General features: G+C 42.2%; 1 protein-coding gene across 1 annotated transcript in view; it reads left to right on the plus strand.

Annotated features, from left to right (window-relative positions):
* Window positions 1–27,114, plus strand: part of gpr158a (G protein-coupled receptor 158a) — a 102,506-nt gene that overhangs the window by 19,234 nt on the left and 56,158 nt on the right. The window contains exons 2-3 of the mRNA XM_014181001.2: window positions 3,406–3,511; window positions 25,358–25,460. Of these exons, the coding sequence (XP_014036476.2) occupies window positions 3,406–3,511; window positions 25,358–25,460 (209 nt within the window). The remainder of the gene's footprint in view (window positions 1–3,405; window positions 3,512–25,357; window positions 25,461–27,114) is intronic.

Below are 27,114 nucleotides of genomic sequence, written 5' to 3' on the forward strand. Positions count from 1 at the left end.
TGAATCCAATTGAGCACATCTGGGACATCATGTCTCGCTCCATCCACCAATGCCACGTTGCACCACAGACTGTCCAGGAGTTGGTGGATGCTTTAGTCCAGGTCTGGGAGGAGATCCCTCAGGAGACCATCTGCCACCTCATCAGGAGCATGCCCAGGCGTTGTAGGGAGGTCATACAGGCACGTGGAGGCCACACACACTACTGAGCTTCATTTTGACTTGTTTTAAGGACATTACATCAATGTTGGATCAGCCTGTAGTGTGGTTTTCCACTTTAATTTTGAGTGTGACTCCAAATCCAGACCTCCATGGGTTGATAAATTGGATTTCCATTGATTATTTTTGTGTGATTTTGTTGTCAGCACATTCAACTATGTAAAGAAAAAAGTATTTAATAAGAATATTTCTTTCATTCAGATCTAGGATGTGTTGTTTAAGTGTTCCCTTTATTTTTTTGAGCAGTATATAAATATTGGGCGAGCAATATCAGAGCGGCATAGACTTAGATACAGTAGAGTATGATAGAATACAGTATATACACATGAGATGAGTAATACAAAATGTGTAAACTTTATTAAAGTGACTAGTGTTCCATTATTAAAGTGGCCAGTGATTCCAAGTCTGTGTATATAGAGCAGCAACCTCTAATGTGCTAGTGATGGCAATTTAACAGAATTTAACAGTCTGATGGCCTTGAGATAGAAGCTGTTATTCAGTCTCTCGGTCCCAGCTTTGATGCACCTGTACTGACCTCGGCTTCTGGATGATAGCGGGGTGAACAAGCTGTGGCTTGGGTGGTTGTTGTCCTTGATTATCTTGTTGGCCTTCCTGTGACATCGGGTGCTGTAGGTGTCCTGGAGGGCAGGTAGTTTGCCCCAAGTGATGCGTTGGGCAGACCGCACCACCCTCTGGAGATCCCTGCTGTTGCGGGCGGTGCAGTTGCCATACCAGGCGGTGATACAGCCCGACAGGATGCTCTCAATTGTGCATCTGTAAAAGTTTGAGGGTTTTAGGTGCCAAGCCAAATTTCTTCATGTTCCTGAGGTTGAAGAGGCGCTGTTGTGCCTTCTCACCACGCTGTCTTTGTGGGTGAACCATTTCAGTTTGTCAATGACATGTACGCTGAGGAACTTGAAGCTTTCCACCTTCTCCATTGCGGTCCCGTTTAAATGGATGGGGGGATTCTCCCGCTGTTGTTTCCTGAAGTCCACGATCAACTCCTTTGATTTGTTGAGGTTGGGTGAGAGGTTATTTTCCTGGCACCACACTTCCAGGGCCCTCACCTCCTCTCTGTAGGCTATCTTGTCATTGTTGGTAGTCAGGGCTACTACTGTTGAGTCGTCTGCAAACTTGATGATTGAGTTGGAGGCGTGCGAGGCCACACAGTCATGGGTGAACAGGGAGTACAGGAGGGGGCTGAGCACGCATCCTTGTGGGGCCCCAGTGTTGAGTATCAGCAAAGTGGAGGTGTTTTTTCCTACCTTCACCACCTGGGGCGGCCCGTCAGGAAGTCCAGGACCCAATTGAACAGGGTGGGGTTCAGACCCATGGCCTCAAGCTTAATGATGAGCTTGGAGGATACTATGGTGTTGAATGCTGAGCTATAGTCAATGAACAGCATTCTTACATATGTATTCCTCTTGTCCAGATGGTATAGGGCAGTGAGCAGTGCATTGGCGATTGCATTGCCTGTGGATCTATTGGGGCGGTAAGCAAATTGAAGTGGGTCTAGTGTGTCAGGTAAGGTAGAGGTGATATGATCCTTGACTAGTCTCTTTCGAAGCACTTTATGATGACAGAAGTGAGTGCTACGGGGCGATAGTAATTTAGTTCAGTAACCTTTGCTTTCTTGGGTAGAGGAACAATGGTGGACATCTTGAAGTATGTGGGGACAGTAGACTGGGATAAGGAGAGAGTGAATATGTCCGTAAACACTCCAGCTAGCTGGTCTGTGCATCCTCTGAGGACACGGCTAGGGATGCCACCTTGCGAGGGTTAACACGTTTAAATGTCTTACTCACGTTGGCCACGGAGAAGTAGAGCCCACAGTCCTTGGTAGCGGGCCGCATCAGTGGCACTGTGTTGTCCTCAAAGCGGGCGAAGAAGGTGTTTAGCTAGTCTGGAAGCAAGACATCGGTGTCCGCGACGTGGCTCGTTTTCCCTTTGTAGTCCGTGATTGTCTGTTGACCCTGCCACATACGTCTCGTGTCTGAGCCGTTGAATTGTTCAAGGTCGGGTGAACAAAAGGACTTGAGTTCCTGTATGTTATCATAATCACACCATGAGTAGTTAATCATGCAACATGCACTCCCGCCCTTCTTCTTCCCAGAGAGATATTTATTCCTATCTCTGTGATGAACTAAGAACCTAACTGGCTGGACGGACACATACAGTATATCCCGAGAGAGCCATGTTTCCGTGAAACAGAGTATGTTACAATCCCTGATGTCTCTCTGGAAAGAAATCCTTGCCCTGAGCTCATGAACTTTATTATCCAGAGACTGAAAATAATTGGCGAGTAATATACTCGGAAGCGGTGGGTGGTGTGTGCGCCTCCTAAGTTGGACTAGAAGACCTCTCCACGTACCCCTCCTCCGCCGGCGCTGTTTTGGTTCGGCCTCTGGAATCATTTCAATTGCCCTGGGGGGTACGAACAAGGATTAGATTCGGGAAAGTCGTATTCCTGGTCGTAATGCTGGTAGTGCTGGTGAGTTACCGCCGCTCTGATATCCAAAAGTTCTTCCCGGCTGTATGAAATAACACAAAAAAGATTCTGGGCTAATAATGTAAGAAATAACACATACAATTTTTCCTAAGAGCTAGAAGCACGGCAGCACTCTCTGTTGGTGCCATTTTGCAGCGATACGCCATCCCATCTGGTTTGTGCTTGGTGGGACTATCATTTGTTTTTCAACAGGACAATGACCCAAAACACACCTCCAGGCTGTGTAAGGGCTATTTGACCAAGGAGAGTGATGGAGTGCTGCATCAGATGACATGGCCTCCACAATCACCCGACCTAACCCAATTGAGATGGTTTGGGATGAGTTTGACTGCAGAGTGTAGGAAAGCAGCCAACAAGTGCTCAGTATATGTGGGAACTCCTTCAAGACTGTTGGAAAAGTATTCCAGGGGAATCTGGTTGAGAGAATGCCAAGAGTTTGCAAAGCTGTCAATAAGGCGAAGGGTGGCTACTAAATATATTTTGATTTGTTTAACACTTTTTTGGTTATTATTTTCTACATACAATGTAGTGAAAATAAAGAAAAGCCCTTGAATGAGTAGGTGTGTCCAAACCTTTGACTAGTACTGTATATTTACAAGTACCATCAGATATACTGTATTACAGATAGATAGTTTGTAATGGGCTTTGGTAATACATCATTGTTTCTTCCTCTGTTTTAGGGGTGTGGTTCGAGTGGATGTCAATCTGCAGGATGTTGACATCGACCAGTGCTCTGCGGACGGCTGGTTTGCTGGGACCCATCGATGCAACCTGACTACTATGGAGGTAGCTACGTCTAATGGATGCATGAATGACTGATTGATTTGTGTGTGTGTGCGTGCGTGTGTGTGTGTGTGTGTGTGTGTGTGTGTGTGTGTGTGTGTGTGTGTGTGTGTGTGTGTGTGTATGTGTGTGTATGTGTGTATGTGTGTGCGTGTGCGTGTATGTGTTTTATGATTCATGCCTTCAATAAACCTGTACACTGACCTATGGCAAGTCACATTACAATGTCTTGAATGCCATGAATGGGTAAATGCTGAATCATTGCACCACTTGATCAATGGCAGATAGTATACTTGTATTTTATTGATGTTGTACATGTATCACAGCACTTGATAGTCACATTATGTTGCCTGTCATTGTATTGTTGGATTGCCTATATTTTGTCCCATTTTTTTTAATTGAGGCTTACTCATTTCACTATACATTTTTATTAAGTAAATTCAATAATCCCAGAGTTGGATCATGTACAGAAACATATAAACACATTTCTCATTTTACACTACAACAATACGGTACACTGACTGCCTTTACTATTATATTTTTGTACCTACTGTACTTAATAGGTTTTTATAGCTATCAGCTAGTCTTTTGTCGATGGTTATAATGCTTTAACCTGCTGTTTTAGGATCATCATTGGGAATGATAGATTTTTAAGAGGCACTGTAGATCAGACTCCTTCATAATACATGTGATGTAATGGATTGCAGGGAGCTCCTTGAATAATTAATTTGTCTCTTTGTCTGAGCACTTCCACCTCTCCATGGACAGTTGGCTGGAGTAGGAGACTGGCAGAGAGTGTGTGTGTGTGTTTGTGTGTGTGTGTGTGTGTGTGTACACAATAATAGGCCTATGTGTGTTAGTGCAACTGTTTTCTCTCTCTGTGTTTGTATGCGGTCATTTCTTTGTGCTTGTTGATACAGTAACCCAGTTCAGTCTGGCCTTGGTCATGTAATTTATCTGGCCTTGGCCCTGTAATATATCTGGCCTTGGCCCTGTAATATATCTGGCCTTGGCCCTTTAATAAATCTGGCCTTGGCCCTGTAATATATCTGGCCTTGGCCCTGTAATAAATCTTGCCTTGGCCCTGTAATATCTCTGGCCTTGGCCCTGTAATATATCTGGCCTTGGCCCTGTAATATATCTGGCCTTGGCCCTGTAATATATCTGGCCTTGGCCCTGTAACATATCTGGCCTTGGCCCTGTAATAAATCTGGCCTTGGCCCTGTAATAAATCTGGCCTTGGCCCTGTAATATATCTGGCCTTGGCCCTGTAATATATCTGGCCTTGGCCCTGTAATATATCTGGCCTTGGCCCTGTAATATATCTGGCCTTGGCCCTGTAATAAATCTGGCCTTGCATACTGTATGTAATAGGAGCTTGACAACTATATGACAGCTTTGTGAATGTGATAGTAATCCGTAAGAAAGAAACCCTTGACGGTACAGTATTTTTCTCCAGTATAGACACTCACCGCTATCCTCAGACCTTGTGTTGCTGCCTGCAGCTGCTGTACTCATCTGAACTTACTGTAGTGCCATCAATGAGTCGATGTCAGCAATGTATCTGTTACAGTTAACAGCTTGTTTTTTCTATAGGATCGTGCTACAGTATGAGGTAAAGTAGAGGTGAGGGAAGAGTGGGGCTTCTCTAGTGATGGAGACTACCTCTATAAATAGCACATTGGACTGCAATGTAATAAAGACGTGCTCAGCAGTGCTGTAATGTGATAAAAAAAAACAAGGACTAATTTTGTTGTATTACCGTGCTTCTGTTTCACACAGAAACTGTACAATCCTCCACTGAAACTATCCCACTGTTACCCTAAATAAAAAGGGTTTTGAGGTGTGTAGGTCTTGTCAGGTGGGTGTGAAGAATCAGGAGTCAGGTAGGATTCAGGTGCAAATGGTGGTATTTATTTATAGATGGTGAGCTGGATCCATTAGTATTTACAAGACATTGACAACACTGACATACTGTATAGACTTTCAAGATAACAAGCAGATAAACTTAATAGGCAGAGTACCTTCAAACTAGGTATTGTGCATATAAGTTCCTATAAGTTCCTCACACAGCTGAGTTTACACTCCAGACTTACCCTTACGGGAAAAAAACACGAATTTCACATGTGAAGTGTTCCAAAAACCATTTTTTTTAATGTGATCGTACATGTGAAGTTAATGTGATAACATGTGACAACATGTAAAGCAACGTGATAATATGAGACTATACATGTGAAAACGTGATCACAGTTTCAATAGCAATGGCTAATACATACACATTTCATATGCATTTCAACATATCAGGACATACTATCACAAACATTCAACTAATAATAATATTGGGGAAAATACCCCTCAACATAAAGCATTTTAGTTGTAATTATATTTTAATTATACCTGCTGGATAACTAGGAGCATGTCCTTTCTTATAAATACCTGGGCATTTGGATCAATGATAAATTGTATTTTAAAACACAGTCTTAATTGAAGTATTTGTGTCTAACTTTTAATGTGTAATTGCTTGGTGCTCTTGTAATGCAGGGCTCCTTCGAAAAAGAGACATTGGTCTCAATGAGACATGTTAAAAGGGATACTTCGTGATTTATGTCTCTGTGTCCAGTACGAAGTAAGTTAGAGGTACTGTAGTTTTGCGAGCCGATGCTAAATAGCATTAGCACAATGCCTGGAATTCTATGTGTACTCATAGACTTCCAGTTATTGCACTAACGCTAGCATCTAATGAATTTGAGAATGATTAGTTGCTGCATTCAAAGTCGGCCGCGCTACCCTACTTGATGGCACCATATAGGACTATAAGGGCTGAACAGATGGAAATGGGGCCATGAAATTTGGTATATAAACATTATGTATACAGTGCATTCGGAAAGTATTCAGACCCCTTGACTTTTACACATTTTGTTACGTTACAGCCATCTTCTAAAATTAATTAAATCGTTTTTTTCCCTCATCAATCTACACACAATACCCCATAATGACAAAGAAAAAACAGGTTTTTATACATTTTTGCAAATTTTTTACAAATAAAAAACTGAAATATATCACATTTACATAAGTATTCAGACCCTTTACTCAGTACTTTGTTGAAGCACGTTTGGCAGCGATTACAGTCTCGAGTCTTCTTGGGTATGATGCTACAAGCTTGGCACACATGGATTTGGGGTGTTTCTACCATTCTTCTCTGCAGATCCTCTCAAGCTCTGTCAGGTAAAATGGGGAGCGTCACTGCACAGCTATTTTCAGGTCTCTCCAGAGAAGTTCGTTTGGGTTCAAGTCCTGGTTCTGGTTGGGCCACTCAAGGACATTCAGAGACTTGTCCCGTAGCCACTCCTGCATTGTCTTGGCTGTGTGCTTAGGGTCATTGTCCTGTTGGAAGGTGAACTTTCACCCCAGTCTGAGGTCCTGAGTGCTCTGGAGCAGGTTTTCATCAAGGATCTCTCTTTACTTTGCTCTGTTCTTCTTTCCCTTGATCCTCCCAGTCCATGCCACTGAAAAACATCCCCACAGCATGATGCTGCCACCACCATGCTTCACCGTAGTTATTGTGCCAGGTTTCCTCCAGGCGTGATGCTTGGCATTCAGGCCAAAGAGTTCAATCTTGGTTTCATCAGACCAGAGAATGTTGTTTCTCATGGTCTGAGAGTCTTTAGGTGCCTTTTAACAAGCGGGCTTTCGTGTGCCTTTTACTGAGGAGTGGCTTGCGTCTGGCCACACTACCCTAAAGGCCTGATTGGTGGAGTGCTGCAGAGATGGTTGTCCTTCTGGAAGGTTCTCCCATCTCCACATTGGAACTCTGGAGCTCTGTCAGAAGGACCATTGGGTTCTTGGTCACCTCCTTGACCAAGACCCTTTCCCCCAATTGCTCAGTTTGGCTGGGCGGCCAGCTCAAGGAAGGGTCTTGGTGATTCCAAACTTCTTCCAGAAGGATGTAAGGCCACTGTGTTCTGGGGTCCTTCACTGCTGCATAAATGTTTTGGTACCCTTCCCCTAGATCTGTGCTTTGACACAATCTTGCCTCGGAGCTCTACGGACAATTCCTTTAACCCCATGGCTTGGTTTTTGCTCTGACATGCACTGCCAACTGTGGGACCTTATATAGACAGGTGTGTGCCTTTCTAAATCATGTCCAATCAATTGAATTTACCACAGGTGGACTTCAATCAAGTTGTAGAAATATCTCAAGGATGAGCAGTGGAAACAGGATGCAACTGAGCTCAATTTCAAATCTCATAGCAAAGGGTCTGAATACTTATGTAAATAAGGTATTTCTGTTTTTCAAAATGGTATTGAGAGATGATTGCACATAAAGGAAGATAGTCCCTACATTATAGAATGCTTTGTCATACAATTCCTATTCTGTCCTTTCCGTCATCCTGTGAACCCCATTCATTGCTGCTCGCAGCTATATTTGCTATTTGCTATTGATTGATTGTTTGACAAAGGGTACTTTTTCGACTGAAGTGTCTTGTTTCCCAATTATCATCAATGTATCCCCCTCTATCCAAATAATGGTATTTCTCTGTTAGCTATTTTCCTCCTTTCCTACAACAATAGTGCCAGTGTAATTGATTGTTTCCCTTCATTAAATGTTTGACAATGTAAGGGGTTAATACAGCACCCCACCCATATCTTACCCCACTGTTCAAGCTGCTGTTTGGCCAGCCAACCATGCAACTAGCCCAAACTGAGATGGAGGCAGACGGATGTCTGATTCATCACAGAGAGAAAAAACAAAATGAGGCCCAGTCTGTCTCTCTGTCTGAAAAAGACCCAAAGAAACAGCAACAACCCGACAACAACAACCAATGTTTATTTTCTGCCAGACATCGCTATTTTAAGATCCAACCCCCATATCCGTTTGAATCGATCTATTCCCACTGACTCATCCAGCTTTTGTCCTTATTGATCATTTTCACTATCTTACATTTTTTGCCAACCTTTACGTAAAGTAGACTGGGAAAATATGAGCATTTGAAGGAGCTGTTTTGTAACATAACTGACTGCCAAACAAATACGGTGGATTGCATAAGCCGTAAAATGTTTTACCTTTGTAATGTCTGAAATAATCAGTGGTTGTGTATGTGTCTGTGTGTGTGCGTGCATGCACAGTTTTGTTCTCTATCGTGAAGTTTGCTAAAAGTACATATTTAGTTAGCCTTTTCTCCTTGCCTGTCTTTTAGATGTGTCATGAAGGAGATAAATGTCTTCAAAGAGATGTGGTGGTAATGAAAGGGGCTTCACTGCATGGTGGCTCAGGAACAGTTTCTACGAGGCCTCTTAGAATCAGAAAACAACCACGATGATCAGTTAAAGTACACCGTCTTCTCCTTCCAACATCAACATGCTTACATCTGTATAGAAATGTTTGCATCCACCAAGTGTCCTTGTACAATCATCCTGCACATTCTGAATTCTGAGATCCACCCGAGTTAATGTCAGATGTTAGCTTTTTTTTTTATCTCTTCCGGCTTACATTTCTGCTTATGGTCTGATTATGAAAATGACAGAACTCTGATGAAGGTGAGCGAGTGTTGCACCTTTTCCTTTGCAATGAAAATTACAGCAAGGCATGAGGAAGTAATATTGGGAAAAGGGTAGTCTGGTGGACCAGCCAGTGATAGCTAGCTTGTTTTACTCATACTTCAGGTGATAGAAATCTGAACGCACTACCAGCGTTTTTAGAAGTTGGTTTAATAATACTTTCATGTGCATATATTGTCTCAAATTTCAAGCAGCATAATGACCAACACCCAGACAACCAGTAAGTAAGTTCAAATGTAATTCTATTCAACATTCTGGCTTGCAGCGGTCCTTAGGAGGACCCTTTCCAAATAATTCCATTCCATTCTACCAGAGGGTGCATTAGAGATGTAGGATCTTAATTTGATCACCCTGTAGCAGGAGAACTCTCCTGCAATGCAGGAAATGTAAAACTTGTAGTTTATTTGAGGTTAAATAAGGCTTTTGAAGTTTGTAGATTCCACTTTGGAATTTCAGACTTCATTTTCCTTTATGAAAAATGTATCAATCCATTCAGAAATGTCCATTAATTATAATCCACATAATAATTCACATTTCCTGTTGCTGCAGGATTCTTTTCCTGCTTTAGCAAACTTGCTCAAACTTTATCTGTAGCTAGCTATTACCGGCTGGTACACCAGGCTAGGAAAAGGGGTGACCAAGCTATATTCAGTTAACATTTGTAAATAAATGTATATCACCGTTGAATACAAGAAGGCCAATGCCTACGGGGTGGAAGCATCAATCAGACTGCTTAGGCCAATGCCAATGCTACTTGGCCTGTCAAGGACAATATATGACAATCAATTTGGTCATGGATTCTAGGCATGGATTCATCCATTAGCTTAACAGCCAGGCTACTTGGACCGATTGGATCTCTATATAACAGTATCAGTAATGTTGTAAAGCCTCAATGCATATTTAATGTATTAAATACAGCATATATATATATATATATATTCTAATGGATACACAATGTTTGCAGCCATACTAGTGAGCCATAATGTACTTGCTATCGCTGCAGAAACATTTACAAACAAGATGGGCCTTCAATCGGGAAGCAAATAGGAGTCGAACCTGTCATACTTGACATTTTCCCTTTTCACTTTTTCTTCATCTCCAACTAATGGCACTTTCATTTGTGTGCTTCAGTGTTCTTCAAAAGTCTTGAACTTTGCCCTGGGGGCACCTTTCATGCAAGTACATAAAGTTGATGATGAATGTCTCAATCACTTAGCTTATTGCACAGAACAAGTGGTGAAGCCCTCAGGGACTGGCTGCTGAAGCCCAGTGGATGCAGTGACACATAGCCTGAATGATTGACCCAGCAGAATAACAGTGACTGCAGGCTTCACAAGGCTCTCAGTCACAGAGATTGGCTGTGGAGAAATGGTCCGTACCTAGTGCTTGGCTGCACTGGCTGGCCTCAAATCAACAGGCAACAGTGAGCAGGGTTGGGGTCAATTCCATCTATATTCCAATCAATTCAGAAAGTACACTGAAATTCAAAATCAAACAATTTTCAATGCTTTTCAATGAGGAAACTTTGGAATTGGAATTTGGTATACTTTTTGAATTGACTGGAATTTAAATGGAATTGACCTCAAACCTGGCAGTGAGTTGACCCAGTATTTAATGGAACTTGAGTTTTGATATGTGCTGTTCTTGTAACATAAAGTCTCAGGCTACATCCTCATGTCCATACTAGGATATCAAATTGAATGTCGAACACATTGCCTCATTCAGGTTGTATGCTAGTGTGGATATTGGAACAGAGACTTCAAGTGTTTCTCAGTATGCATACTTCCGTGCTTCGATCACACTAATTGGAGCAGGGAATGGTCTGAGTCCAGAGCACGGAGGACAGTTCTCAGATGTGAACTCCATTTGTACACATTAAGAAGCAAGCATCGAAGCAAGCTTCAATTGAAATATTCCCAGGATTGTTTTCGTAATATGACGCAACCATGTAAAAAATAATGCTAAATGTATTGAAAATGATGGCGGCTGTTTTTTTTAGATGAAGCGAGAGAAAATGAACTACAACTTCGGAATGAAAAGTTGCCCACTCACATCTTATGTACAGTATGTTGTCGGACATCAATATTTTATCATGATTTGTTAATGAATACATGTTGTGTTCATTTTGACATGTTTAACTGCCTAAAATATCCATAGTAGTCTGCGTAGATCGTAGTCTAACTGACTAAGAATTGGTAGCTAGCTAGCTACCCATGGAAAATGTGTAGCTAACGTTGAAAATCTACCCTGCATACTGAATACAAAACATCCCACTGGTCACATACGTCAATTTAACATCTTGTTTTGATTTACATTTGGTTGAGTTGTCAATGCATGTGAATTCAATGTGAAATCAACAAAAAATATCATAATTTCATTGAATATAGGTGGAAAGTTGTGAAAAAAATAGGACATTTCCTTATGGTGATGACTTTGCAAATCCAATCCGTTTTCCACGTTGATTCAATAGACAATGTCATGAAAACGATATGCGTGCTTCCATGGGGCAGAAGTCAACGTGTTGTGGTTCTGGATGGCCAGATTGTTAGCAAAATAACAAGAAACTGCCATGGGGGGAATCGTAAGTGGCTCATTCCAGCTCGTTTCATCTTGTTATTGATACCATGTCTTGTTTTGAGGTGTTTTGACTGATTTTATCTCAATGCTAATATGGCAAAAAATTTGGTAGCGAACTAACCAACAACTGTAACGATGTATTTGAGAGACAACAAGTGCTCATTGTGCAAATGTATTTATGTTTTCAATAAAGATTAGAGACGAAATATAGCTTACATGTTGTAAACAATCTAAGCCAACCCGTCTGTTTTGCCCCAGAGTTGTGCACCCCTTGGTTTTGTTGCTTAACAACCAACCCGTCTATGTTATCACATTGAATGTTTGTTGTTGAAATGACGTGGAAACAACATTGATTCAACCAGGTTTTGCCCAGTTGGATTCTTATTTTTATTTTTTTTAATTTATACATGTAAAACTAGCTAGCTAGCTAGATTAAAATGATTCACATATAGCTAATTGATCATTCTGAAGTTAAACTTTTGTGTTTGCTTTATGTAGCTATCTAGTTTAATCTGCGAATGTTTCTCAAATGTAAAATGTGTTGCTTTTTCCACACTCTCATCTGAACAAGAACATGCGCAAGGGAACGTCATCGGAGAACGGGCATAGAGTATGACAGTGTACAGCATGGTAGTAAACATATTGGGAGACATGCTCAGTCTTTCCGGTGTGCCACGACCAACTTCATCGTTCCTGAGTGGATAAGCCACTTCTGACATTTCAGGTCTTTTCTTTCAAATTCAATTTCATTTCAGGTCTTTTCTTTCAACGTGTTTTTTTTTTGTTGTTGGTTAATTCTCACCTTGGTTCACAAGGTTATCGTTGCCTCACAATGTCATCTCTATCACGCTGTGGTGTTCCCTGTCCCCCTAATGCTTCTGAATTAATAAGGCAATCTGTGTTCCAGCGACCTGCTGCCCTGAGCTAACACAAACTCCATGAAGAGGAATGAGAAACCAACATGCCTCAGTCTGCTCCATTAATCTTTCTCAGTGATACATTTGGGAAAACGCAGTTCCAACGTTGAAAAGCTGTTTAGACTCATAGGCAGGCTACAGATGACAAAAGGATTTGGATGGATACGGAAACACCAGGCTTTTAGCGATATCTATCCATTGAATGTTTAGTAAGGCTATAATGGATTTATGGGAAGAATCCCTTATAAATTCAAGGTACCTGATCATTTATAAAGTTTGGTGGTGGTAACCAATGATGATGTCTTATTGGCCTCAATGTTTCCGAAGTTCACATAGAGAGATGCTGTATGCATCCTCATGGCCTCAGTGTAATAGCATGAGACAGAGGCCTGCCTTACGCTGATAGCTGTGAAAAGAAGTGATCCATCTTCATGTCAACGCAGGACAGTTCATCTGGTGTGCTCACCAGCAACGTGTAGCAACCAGACCCAGCCAAAATGGGTGTCAAAATAACATGGCTAATGCTGTTTGGATCTCGTCTGGGTGACCACCCAAAGGGGAGCTCTGAGACACACTGAGCATGCTCGAAGGGTTGGGCTTTGCAGTGTTAGCATTAGCATTAGTCGAGTAGCGTCATTGGACATCGGATTCATTGTCTCTCTAATTGAGTGTGTTTTTAATGAGATAACCAATTAAAGGTCTACAAGGGTATGTATGGTAAGGACTTCACTTTTAGTTGAGGCAAAATCGATTGTGCTGAAATAGCAAACAAGGGATGAATTAGTGTAAGTGAGTGATGGGACCCGCGCCCTCCCGAAAATGAGCATCAAACACAGACAATGGCAAAAACTATTGAATACATCAACAGTTTAATCAAGCTTTTGTTGACTTTGTCTTCAGGCAAGACCCACAAATTACCTTTCAAAGAGCAGGAGAAAACAGCTTTTCTCCACAATTATCTAGCAATTACACTGACAGCTCCCACAAAAGCCAGCCAAAGACACTTTGAGATAGGCTGGCGCTCTCTGAATATGAAGTGGAATATAATGTTGAGATCCCATGGGTTCCTGTGACACAAATAGGCCTACATGATGCCAAACTTGTGATTCGGGTGCTTGAAGCTAGCCATTTTGCACCAGATAATGTACATCGAGTGTGTTGGATATAGCACTAAATAGGAGACAAAATTGAATGACAATGTATGAACACTTACTGTAAATACTAAATAAATAACAAAGCATCAACATTTAACACACGCACAAGAAATTAAAAGGAAAATGCTAATCACAGTCATCAATGATCAACTGAGATAAAGAAAATCAGTCTGTTTTTCTAGTCTAACTATGCTTTCTCAAAGACGTTACTTTGTTTTTTTCTTGAAGTGGAAAGCATATACTCCCCCATGCAGCCCTGGGAAAGTAGGTGATATTTTAGCAGAACGTCAGTGAGTAACATATTTATCTGTTATTAACAGTGACAGCTTCTCCGCCTTGGTTTTCCTTCTACACGGATGAAAAAAAGAAGGTGCTTACTCTTTCATCTCCAGCCCTAGTTCCAGATTGCTCGATAAAAATAGCGAATTCTCCTGTTCCCTTGAGGGATTTCCCCGGCGTTATAAACATTGTGTCATCCCAAGTAGGGCCCTATGTCAACAAATGAGGGCCCCTGCTCCTCTCTGTGAGAACTCCTCCTCTGCCCACCCCCACCCCCAATCTACAGTACAACTGATTAGGGGCCAGACAGTGACACTGAGCAAAGGGATTGGGATTAAGCATACAACACTGATTATTACCTCTGCCTGTTATGACACACTGGGGTGCATCACGTGTGAGATTTGGGCTGGAAGGGATAGAAAATAATTCAGAACATTTTAGCGCAACCAGACTTTTGTATCAGACCTTATTGTGTGAATTAGCCAGGCACGGTAATGGCACCCCAATGCTATTGGAAGAGCTCAAAGACCAAAGTGGACACTGCTGAGAAATCTAATTTCCCATGGCCATAACTCCACAGGTCCAGCCAGTTAAAAACATCAAATGCAAAGTTTGGGCTGTTGTCCGTGATACTGTTCATGGAGAGATCACAGAACACGTGTGGATTTAACAGTAGCCTCCAGCTTTGTCTGTACGGGCCTTCCTTAAGCACTGTCCCGTTAATTGGCCATGTGGATAATGTTGGAACCCTGAATTTACATGAAAATGCTTTGAAGACTTTAATACACATGCCCCAAGGCATACTTTCACATTTTAGTTTCCTATGTCTGTGTATGAAGCAGGAAGCAAAAGCAGCAAGGAAACAGATTCAGTCAGGGAAGTATGGGATAGAAGGGTTGTCAGATACTGTAAGTCCAGAGTTCTTGAGTTTAAATACGAATGGGAATTGATCTTTAACCTTGGCTGGTAGTTACATGCAAGTTGTTGGTGTACCTGAACAAGAAACTATACACTGTTGGCTTCAGAAAAAAGTCATTGCGACACGGCACATAGAAAAGGAAAGAGCTAACTATGATGAGAGACAATGGGTCAGGTCAGTGGAGGACAGATCAGTATCTCACCACACTGCATAATTATGATGGGCCTGAGCTTTATTATATCAGCCATGAAGCTATTTAGGCCTTCTCCCCCCTGGGGCTGTTATGGGCCTGTCAAAAGGCTGAGAGTGCGTGTCCATCCTCTGCCTATGCTCTCCTCATCTCTGCTCTCCTTGCCCCTATGCTTATCAGAGTGTGTACGCCAACTGTACGTTTAAGGAGTGTGCGCGCGCGCACGTGTGGGTTGATATGTGTGTATGATCAGAGCAATATGTCACAAGCTGTCAGTGCTAGTCCCCACAGTCCCTGCCTGGTAGGCTGTTTAGCTCAGTGTTTGGTCTCAGTGTTTATCTCAGTACCGTTTAGAGGCTGGCCATTGGACATCACCCAGGGCATTGCTTTCTGCGGACCAGACTGCTCAAAGGTGTGTGTGTGATTGTGAGTGTTTGTGTCTATCTGAATGTGTCTAATGAGAATACGTGTGGTGTCAAGCTGGTGCTATGTTTAGCAATTCTCACAAAACTGTTGTTTTTCTCTTCTGTCAAACAAAACATGCACTGGCTTAATATCCTCTTATTTCCCCTGAGCCTTCACACGTACTGTAGTCTGAGCTGGCATCTTAGCTGAAACACACACACACACACACACACACACACACACACACACACACAGACTCTCTCTCTCTCTCTCTCTCTCTCTCTCTCTCTCTCTCTCTCTCTCTCTCTCTCTCTCTCTCTCTCTCTCTCTCTCTCTCTCTCTCTCTCTCTCTCTCTCTCTCTCTCTCTCTCTCTCTCTCTCTCTCTCTCTCTCTCACACACACACACACACACACACACACACACACACACACACACCTCGACGTCATCCCTGCAAATGTTGCATTTTTAAATGTCATAGAAATCCATGCACCTCCTGAAAATGCTACATGTATGAAGGTTATAGCATGCTGAATCTTATTTCAGTATCTCATGAAAACTATGGGATAAGTCAAATCTTGAAATGTCACCTTGTCATTGGTGTAGCCATAGCGAGCCGAATGGTTTATGACAGGACATCATAGCGGTTATCACTATGAAGATCATTATCATGTAACTACCAGTGTTACTTTGAATGTCTACTATATGGAGGTCCACAATCACTCTCCTTCGCCATGATAACACCCACAGCCCCTCTTTACCGTAAAGGGAACATTCAAAATATTGAAACCTCATATTCATCAACTTTAGCACCACCCCAACATCAACATATGTGAACATTTCACGTGTCTAGGTTTTGTAGTAGAAGATATAGAGTAAAATAAGTGTTTCCAATGACATCATCGGTGTGATTTTAACCAATTATGAGTAGGCATTGCCTACCAATTGTCTACAAATTCCTCTACCCTTTTTATTACAAAACATTGAAACGCACCATTTTCACATGGCGGGGTGGTGCTGGAGATGATGAATATGAAGTTGAACATTTTAGAAATGTCCCTTTAACTCCTCCCAAAATACCATGCTATACATACCGTATACATTCCTCAGCAGTAACCACTGTATGATGAGCTTACGTTCCTCTGTGCTTTGCATTAAGACTTGGAGGGATCACTCAGTCCACATCCTATTAGAGAGTTGATGAGGCGCTGTGTTTGACCAGAGGAGTGAGGGCTTAATTCAAAGAGAAAGGGGTTTATGGGTAAAGGTCTAATGATCGAGCAGTGCACCTACTGAGCAGGTGGAAATGGGAAGGCTTCTGCATCAATTAGCACAATCGCAATATGTTTCCCCCCCCCCCCATTCCATGTCAGAGAGAGGTGAATGAGGAGACCCTCTTATGTTATGTGAAAGTGTGTGTGTTTGTGTTTGTATGTGTGTGTGTGTGTGTGTGTGTGTGTGTGTGTGTGTGTGTGTGTGTGTGTGTGTGTGTCACGTCCTGACCAGTGAAAGAGGTAATTTGCCATAGTAGAATGGTCAGGGCGTGGCAGGGGGGTTTGTTTTGTATGTATTTTGGGTTTTCTGTTTCTATGTGGGTTGTTCTAGTTATCTATTTCTATGTGTTGGTTTTCATGTTCGGACGGGTATGGTTTCCAATCAGAGGCAGGTGTCTTTCGTTGTCTCTGATTGGAAGCCATACTTAGGCAGCCTGTTTTTCCTTTGGGGTTGCGGGTAGTTGTTTTCCGTTTAGTCTAAGTGTACCTGATGGGACTGTGTTGGTCGTTTTGTTATTTTGTCAAGTGTCTTCATTAAAGTATTGAAAATGAGCACTATCCACGCTGCGTCTTGGTCTCCATTTCACGACCCTTATGACAGTGTGTGTTTGTGCCCATATTAGCAGACTTATTTAATTTCAAACTTTTCTCTAGTATAAGCTAATTACTGTGATTATCTATATTAGTAAAATACTCTCGATAAGTGGCTATTGTGTCAATACTTTTCTGTTTATTGTCCCAGCTCTACAGTATATTTCTGGAGCCATATACCCTGAACCATATGTGTAAGTTTTCCTGCAGGCAATACTTTTTGTATAATGTGTTTGTACTGGTGTGTCCACCGTTTATTTCTGTCTCCTATAGCTACCCTGTCATAGGCTCTCGGTACCGACGGCCCCCCTCTGGCGTGACAGCATGACGCTCTCCAATAAAAAGGCTCTCGCTCCCGGTCACACACATGTCACCATGGCAATTAGCGTGCCAGAGAGTGGGGGATTGACAGCTGCCACAGCTGTGTTGTAAACAAAGAGCAGTTGTGCTCGTAGGGAGACCTACGGCAACCACTGCATCATACCTTTTCTTTTATGATTAATAGTTGAAATACATTGCATACTGTAGGAATCTCTATACATCCGCAAGTGCGATAGTGTATGACAGAATGTATGACAGAATACATATCAGTATACATCCATATACTGTGCCATATAATACCTAGCATCCAACTCTCTGTCACTTGTGCTTCTAAAGCTCCTTATCCCTGTGTGGAAAGGTTTATGTATCTTGTCCAAACGGACCATTTTACGGCCCATTGGAGGTAATCCCACTCCTGGCTTGGCCGATGGGCCGATGTTGCTGAGATCACATGTGACGGATGGCAGGTAGCTGGGAAGCAGGCTGCTCCGTCTGGCCTCCTTCGCCGCTCAACACACTCCGGGCCCAGCCTGCATCAATCACCTAGTCAGAGTGGTGGGGGAGTGCTGTGACTATTCCCGGCCCCTCACACTTTTATACACACACACACACATGCACACAAACACACACACACAAACACATACACACTTCTCATTTCCCAAGCTAATGCAAAGGGACTGTATTGAAAGTGGCAGACAGGTCCACTGCGCCCCACCTTCCCTTCCTTCCCCACACACAGAGCAGATTTCAACAGCTGTTTGTTCTGTCGGATGGAGAATTGGGAATGACTTGCATTTCAAACCAAGCTGCAAAAAGGTATAGCCCTCAATAGGTAGGAAAATATCTGCAACAAGACATTTCACTTCATCAACTGAGCTAATTGATCCATTTCAGTGATGTCAGGAAGAATCTCACCTACCTGTGCTCTCAGGTCGAAACCCAAACGTAACCCAGCAGTGCATGGGTAAAATCGTTGGGGAAGCCAAGCCCCCCCCCCCCAAAAAAAGTGTGTTGGGATTATTGCATTATTTGCTGTTAATTCATATGCCTTGCGACTGTGATATATATATGCCTAAAGGCCATGACAATAAGAAGACAGCGGCAGAATACATTTTACCACCACTTTGTTTCATCACAAAACCGGACAGCAACTTCTGTCCAGTGAAGCCCACAACGCATATTGCATGTAACAGACGGTTACATGACCTACAGCATGTTTAAGCAAGTTAATGTTTTCGACATTTTCGGCCCACTAACAACTATTGATTTAGAACCACGGAGAGTTACAGCAAGTCGCAAAGATAACAGGAGCTGCCTCCACTATTCCAGCACCATTTCAACTTCAACATTTCAACATCATCATATCACCTCTGCTTAGTCTAATGCAGTGACAACTAAAAGATACCAAAAACAATTTAGTCCAATCAACATAAGCTGAATATGATGTGGCTATCCATGATTCTGATTTCTGTTTGCGCACGTGTGTATGTGTTCATGCAAGTAGAAAAACATGTTGACTCACCCTACTTGTAGAGAAACGCCAATGCCGTCCTCCTCTTTTTTATGTTGACAAAATGGTTTGTCACTCTGTCATACAGTACATGCTTTTATTTTTTGTTGTCCTAGGCTTCCTGGCTAAAATATTTGCTCACTAGCCTAACTTCCATTCACGGGCAACATTAGCTAGTTAACATTAGCCTTTTATATCTAGCTACTGTACATATTGAACTTCCATCCTCTCAGGTTAGGGGCACAACAATATTTGAATTAATGGTTGGATCAGAACCACCGTAATAATCATTGGCCAGTACAGAGAATTAAGTAAAACCGTCCAAATCCGTCTCTCCATCCATGGCTAATTTAGGGGCCAATTTAAACTAGCTAGCCACTGGAGGACAACAACACAACGAGATGCAACAGTTCAAGTTGTTTCTGTTAATGATGTATGCTCTCAAAGCAACTTGATAGGAGAGACGCCAAATCCAAGCAGGCTTCCTTTGAACACTTTTTTTTTCTTTCGCCAGGACCATTCATAGTTGAGCTCGCTCAGTTTAACTCAATGCTGACTGGCAAATGTTGTGTCTTTTTTTTGTCAAGGGAGGCCATGTGCTCACTGGCTTCCCATGCCTTCAATGCTACAGACGGCAACAATGTAATACTTGTTTGGACCAGACAGCATCAGATAGATGGCCTACATGTAGAGAGACAGAGGGGTGCTGTTTCACTCGTTCGGATGCTTTCTCCAGCCTCTTGCCAATTGAAGGAAAATTATGAAACACAGAGAGACAAAAGAGATACATTATTTTATTTATTAAAAAAATTAATTGGGGGGGCTTCCGTTGGCCTTCATGAATACGCCACTGAACATGACACGTAAAAAATCTGACTTGCCTGCGATACTCCAGAAAAAGGGTCGCCAGCCCTCCCATAGCTCACAGAAAATCAAACATGTTCTCTGTTCTAAAGGCAACAGAGGGAGCTGCATGACACTATAGTAGCGTGTTGTCCTGGAGTTGTTCACTGCTGGCCGCTTTGTGAAGCAGGGTGAGCAAAGTTCAGCAGGCCAACACACATTCTTAATGATTCATAGGGTTTGGAAGCATGGTGGTCCCAGTTGACCTTACTGAAGGTCTGAGAAGATGCCTGCTGAGTGGGGAATTCAGAGGACTAATACTAAAAGAGATGTCAAAGATTCAGGAGGAACTGTGCTAAACTATCCTATTCTATGGAATTTGAGATATACTGTATCAGTGAAAAACCTCAGCAGCATCATTAATTTTCAGAAAAGTATTTAATGTAATTTCAGCCTGAGCCAGTTATAGGATTCTCTGGCACACTCTGAGGAAGAGGGGTGGAGCCCTCTTCCTCAACAGCATATTTGCATCCGATTGTAAACAAGATCTGCTGGATGGAGTTTTCCACAGATTTTCATGGCAAGTTAAATGTCACTGAAGCAGGGGCGTAGGCATATATATTTTTTGGATAGGCCTAGAAAAATTTGGATAGGCATTTTTTATGCTTATTTATTTAGCGATTGCACTTTATATTATTTCGTAATATAATAATTTTATACTAGTGCATAGTACTTGGAGCAACCTTGTTACATATACAAATAATTACCTATCCCAGCATATTAAAATAAGACAGTAATTTTAGACCAGTTACCAACTTGCCAACATAAAACTAATCTTCAGACGCACTTTAATCTCAATGGGCAAACAAGCCTATACTTGATGTTCAATTTATACCACGGCAGGCGGTAGTACTATAAAATGGTACCTTACCTTTAGTAGACGTATCATAAGGCGTGACCTACATCACAAGGCGCAAACGGTGAGGTTTTTAGTTGAATATGGTGATGACTTCATCATAATCCAATGTACCTGTCAGTTCACGCTCAAAAGACAGCAAACTGAAGTGGTTCAGCCGGGCGCTTGTCATTGATGTGCGAAGACGATTTTTTATCCTAGTTGTTGTTGAGAAAAGTCTCTCCACACTGCATGATGACATTGGAAGTGTGACAATGATCCTTAACAGAGAGTTTAAATTGGGGAAAATATCATCAGAGCAGCTGTCAAGTATACTCATTATGGAGGAAAAGTCACTCTTTCCCATGTTCATTTTGCAACTCAACTGCTGAATAAAAACAGTGAATTCAGCATCCTCAATTGATATTGCAGAATGATCGCATGTGGTCTTCAGCTGCTCTTTAAGGCCGCAGGTTTGGGATTCTTTGGAAAAGGAGGCTGCCGCTTGCATGATCCCGTATGTGTCTTGTTGAAATCTTGAGTTCAACTCAGTAATCTGTCTGTCTAGAATATTGTTGTTTTCCCTAATGAAGTTGTGACTACACTTGTCTGCGAATTTTACAGGCAGTTTTCGCTGCCGTGATGCGCTCACATCCCAATTACTAATATCATGCTTATTCATCATCTCTTCAGTTAGCTTGAGAACTTTATCGACGACTCCTCCTGAGTTATCTCTGAACGTAGAAAACCTGCGTTTGAGGATTTCAATTAGACCAATACAGTCCGTCACAGATAATGTAGAGCTTTGTAATCCCTTCGTAGCAAAATCACCAGTGTCAAACAGTTTACTAAACGTGACTAACAGGAAAAAACACTTGTTGTTCTGGATTTGTTGTAAGAGGGCATCGGCTTCTAATTTGGTTTGTCCACAAGCCTCTGAAAACTCTGCAAGAACCTCTAAAATGACATCTAGCAGTAACAGCACTTTACTCACAGACCCTGATTTTGAACTCCACCGTACACCCGTGGATCTTTCTAGCTTGATACATGGTCTATCGGGATGCAACTCTTTTTGTACTTCTATGAATCGAGCATGTCTGTGGGATCCACTCATAAATGTGTGTAGCTGATTTACTGTGTCTAAAAAAGGACTGACATGTCCCGACACTTCTGCTGCGGTGCACAGAACCAAATTCGGACGGTGGGAGTTGCAATGCACATATACAGCTTGCTTAAATGTTTGCTTTAGTAGGACATGTACCCCTCCTCTGTTCCCTGACATTACTGATGCGCCATCGAAACAAAAACCCACACACAGAGTGGAATACAACTCCAGGTGTTGCAACACTTCTAGTATTTTCCGAGACATTCCTTGTGCACACAAATCAGACGTTTCCTTAAACCCAATAGCTCTTTCTTTAATCATTCCAGCATGAATGTATCGGATGCACACAGCAATAAGTTCTCGTTTAGATTGATCTTTATATTAATCTGCTAGTGTGGCAAAATACGTGGAAGGCACAGAATGAACTTCATCTTTTATCCTCCACAGTAGCAGTGATGCTGCACACTCCAGCGACTTGTTCTGAATTTCGGGGATCATAAGCGTGGCATTGCGAGGTAGCTCATTAAGCCTGTTTTGTATTTCTGAGTCCTACTTTGAGATGAAATTGAAGATTTCTAAAAAGTTACCTTTGTTGATTGCCTCTTTGGTTTCTCTATACCATCTGAGTGGAATATTCTGCTTTGCACACATTAGAACAATATCTATGACCACTTTAATATGTGCACAGTTTCTTTCTATAAAATCCATGTTTGCATCACCATGCATTTGGTTCAACACAGTCCCACGACTTCTAGGCTCATGGGTCGCCTTGTAGGATTCAAATTTTGCAAAGGCACTAGCATGTCATTTGCTATTCTCGTGTTTGCAGCAAGCATTTCTTCCAGTTTTTAAATGTTTAAATCTTGTATAAATCTGAATTTGACATTTCCCCAGGAAAGTGCCTACAAAACTTACAAAAAATAGCATATTTTGCTTTACTATACTCAATCCACACTAACTGGTCATACCACCTTGAAGAGAAGCAGCGTGATTTGCCATTTATCATACTTGAAGGGAACTTTGCTAGCTTTGGTTGACAGGCTTGTTCATCAACGGCCTAGAAATCTGTCGGTGGACCTACTGCAGGTTCACCCCCGCCCGAAGCATCAAGAACGAGAGGAGACCGTGGGGTAGGCAAGCATGCCTGGCTCGACGTGGCATTGGCGGTTGTGATGGCGATTGTGGTTGTTTCTATTATGGCACCACCTGTTAATTAATGTCTCATTCTGGATGCTATCGGTAGATTGATCCAAATTATTTTCTCGCACACACTCCTTTTCCTCACTCCTTTTCCTTTTTTGAAAAACCTAGCGATCGACATTTGGTTTGCCATTGCTAGAACTACTAAATTACCTTAGCTGGTGAGTCAATTGGAGTAAGCTAGCACTGTAGAGCTTGCTAGCTTATGTGCTACAAAGTTTAGCCACGTGACGTTGGCAGGTTGTTGAGGCAAACCACGGTATGAATTTATTTGAAATGTAACCAATAGTCAGAAGCCAATTTAATTGTCGCAGACCATTTCTTTGATACATTATAATAAAATTACCCATAGAAAATAAATCTCACATGTGTTACCTTAGCTGGTGAGTCAATTTGAGTAAGCTAGCGTTGTAGAGCTTGCTAGCTTATGTGCTACAAAGTTTAGCCACGTGACGTTGGCAGGTTGTTAAGGCAAACCACGGTATGAATTTATTTGAAATGTAACCAATAGTCAGAAGCCAACTTAATTGTCGCAGACCATTTCTTTGATACATTATAATAAAATGACGCATAGAAAATAAATCTCACATGTGTTTCTTTTAAAAATGTAATAAAATAAAACACAATTTATATTGAATAATTTCTGGGACATTTTTTGGGTAGGCCTGAGATCAAACAGGGTATGCCGCTGTACTGAAGTTAGGATTTAGCGCCATGTAAAGGGAATCTCATTGTACCCTATATGGCAAATTTGATTTGAATGCACATCCCACTTCTGACACCATATACCTCGGGTGGCAGATAGCCAGCTGGGATGGCAGGTAGCCTAGTGGTTAGAGCATTGGGCCAGTAACTTCAAGGTTGCTGGATTGAATCCCCAAGCTGACAGGGTAAAAATCTGTTGTTCTGCCCCTGAACAAGGCAGTTAACCCACTGTTCCCTGGTAGACTGTCATTGTAAATAAGAATTTGTTCTTAACTGATTTGCCTAGTTAAATTTAAAATAAACAAAATATCTCGGGCAGGGCTTGAATCAAGGACCACTATGCCACCATACTGCTGAATACTTCTGTTTAACAAAGCTGTGTAGTGCTGATTTAGGTGTCTTGGTGACATCAGTGCTTTGTCTGAGAAGAGCGTCCATTGAGCGGTAACTCTATAATTACCTTGCGATTGCAGATGGTCGGGAAGGAGAGTCTCAAAGGATTTGTCTGAGGGCCTGGTTGACTGTTCTCAGATTTGTAAATGCAGATGGCCCGGCTCAGAGCTCCTTGAGAGACAGCCAGAAATAGCGACCTCTTAATGCAAAGTCCAGTCACAATAGCCGCTGCTTCATTTAGAGTAGGCGGTGCCACTGCCACTGGCCTTGAACCACAGGTCACCAACACTTCAACACTTCACATCGTGTTAAGTGTCTGGTGGAGTCCAATACTTAGTCTGGGTCCCTGTTGTTATTCTGGGATTCTCAACTGAAGTTATATTTATAATCTGGGCTGAGAAAATAAAATCTTGTTTCAGTTTGAAAATCAGACGGTACTCTTAAAAGAAAATACAATTTTGTCTCACTGTGACCCAGATGTTTTAGAAGCGGAATGGAAGATGGAATCAGGTCCCCCGAGACACAGAATTAATAGTTCTCTTTTAATCTTTGCAAATACGCCTGTTCTTAATTTAGATATTAATTACATCTTGTAATTTGGCAAATGCCGAGAAAAGTCTGCCAAGGATGCCCCTTGACGCTCCTCTGGAGCTCTCTCTAACAGGCCTCTCTCTGTTTCCTATCAGCTCAATCAAATGAAACAGCCTCGCCTAATTTAATATGGAGCATTTCACTGGTTTTCCCATTATGTTCATTGATTAAGACGAGGCTTTGGAGGTTTGTGCTCACTGTTGTAAGTGTTTTCATTGGTTAATTGCTGAGAGAATTGAGTGCGATTCTTTGACATATGTTTTTTTTTTTAAATGTAAATAGAATTACCATTGAGAGCAACTGCTTCTCAAGATGAACACATATACAGTAAATCCATATATTGTCCATTTTATTCAACATATATTGACACCTGTACCTACAGTAGATGCCAAATACTGTATTGTCCTTTTTTCTATCCACAGTGCATGTCTATCCGAGGCCATGGGTTTGTGCTCGACAAATACAAATGCCAGTGCAAGACAGGCTTCTACCACCCCAACAGAGTGGCGGTCAATGGCTTCAAAAGTAAGTAACATTACTGATATTTGCCAACATGTTACAAACATGCTCTGCGATGTGTGACATCACTTGGGATGGGAGCATGGTGAGGACTGAAGGCAAATCATGGTCCTCAAAAACTCAGACACACTCTGTCAATCAAGTGATGTTTACCCGATTGATGCAAAATATGACCCTCATTCGTAGCAGCTGCAAGTCCGTGATGTGTTGACCATGCAAATGTATTCAAGTTCTTCTTCTTTCTGTTGTTCCTTCCAGTCGCATATGATGGCTCCTAATCAGGAAGAGGAATTTAGCAGATGTAGCTGTCTGACCCTTTGAACGCTCTCTCGCGACATGTTCAGTAGTGTTAGTAGCGTTAGCATTACCGTTGCTATGATGACATTATCTTAAACCTCACCTGGTGTTGGCACCATGTGGTCCTTTATAATCCTTTATTTTAAGGAACAAGATACAGTGGAATCGTCATTTTGTGACCCTCCTTCCTTCCCTCCGTTGTGTGTTAATTAGAATAGGCCCTGGCAGACATGGAGCCCCTGTGGTATTATGTTGGTCGGGCTTGAAGCCCACTCACACTCCCGTGTTCTCCTCCCAGCTCTCTCCCTGAGTCTCCTCTCATCCCACCCGGACCTCTGCATGTCTCTCTGTGTCTGCATCAGTCCCCCCACCCCCCTCCATCCTTCCCTCCCTCTCTTTATCCCTCCATCCTTACCCACACTCGTCCCTTTTTGCATATGACAGCACAGCAAGAGCTCCCACCACGAAGATAAGCTCTCTCTTATTCAGAGAGGGGTGGATGTGTCTGTGCGTGTGTGCGTAGATGTGCGTTCATGTGCATAGGCGCGTTGAGGGGGGGGGGTAATTTGATTAGAGCAGACAGAGCCTTACAGACACGTTCTTCAGCAGTCTTGCCCACTACCGGGCCAATAACAACTGTTGTCTTAATCTCAAAGTGAACATTCTCCACCCTCAACTCTCTTTGTAGAGGAAACTGCCACTGTTCACCTTTCCTTTTTGATTCCTTACATTTCCATAGCTTTTGCTTCCAATGAAGTTAGGTTCGCTTTCAGACTGTCAGAAACTGAGTCAACAGGAGAAGCAATGAGCCAAATGAGAGACAGCTATTAGTCATACCATCAAGCCAATGGGAGATAAGTAGGTATTTTCAGGAGATCAAGGATGTGCAGTCATAGATTTCTAAAATAGTCTTTGGTTAAGAGCAAAGTCCCAGTAAATGGGAGAAATGGTTGGAGTTTTACCCAATATCGCTGCCAAACTGGCATCACTAAAGGGTTTCTCGCTCTCTCCATTGACACCCCTCTTGAGACAATTATCTGAGCCCACCAGCCTTTCCCATGTCCCCTGAATTTGTCCATGTAGAAATAATGTGAGCCTTGCACATTTCTCTGTGCTTTAGCCATGAGTATTCTCTGCGGAATACTGGTATGATATGCCAATCGTTGAACCAGGGAAACTGTGTTGACTTTTCATGTTCACACATATGCTTTGATGTTTAGGTGCAGTACAGACACAAGAGAGAGCTTAGGTTTCATCCTCCAGGCTTTCACTCTATCATAGGGTGGCAGGAAGCCTAGCGTTTAGAGTTTTGGGTTATTAACCGAAAGGTTGCTGGTTTGAAGACCTGAGCCAACAAGATGAA

The sequence above is a fragment of the Salmo salar genome, chromosome ssa29 (assembly GCF_905237065.1).
Source record: "Salmo salar chromosome ssa29, Ssal_v3.1, whole genome shotgun sequence".
Lineage (NCBI taxonomy): Eukaryota > Metazoa > Chordata > Actinopteri > Salmoniformes > Salmonidae > Salmo > Salmo salar.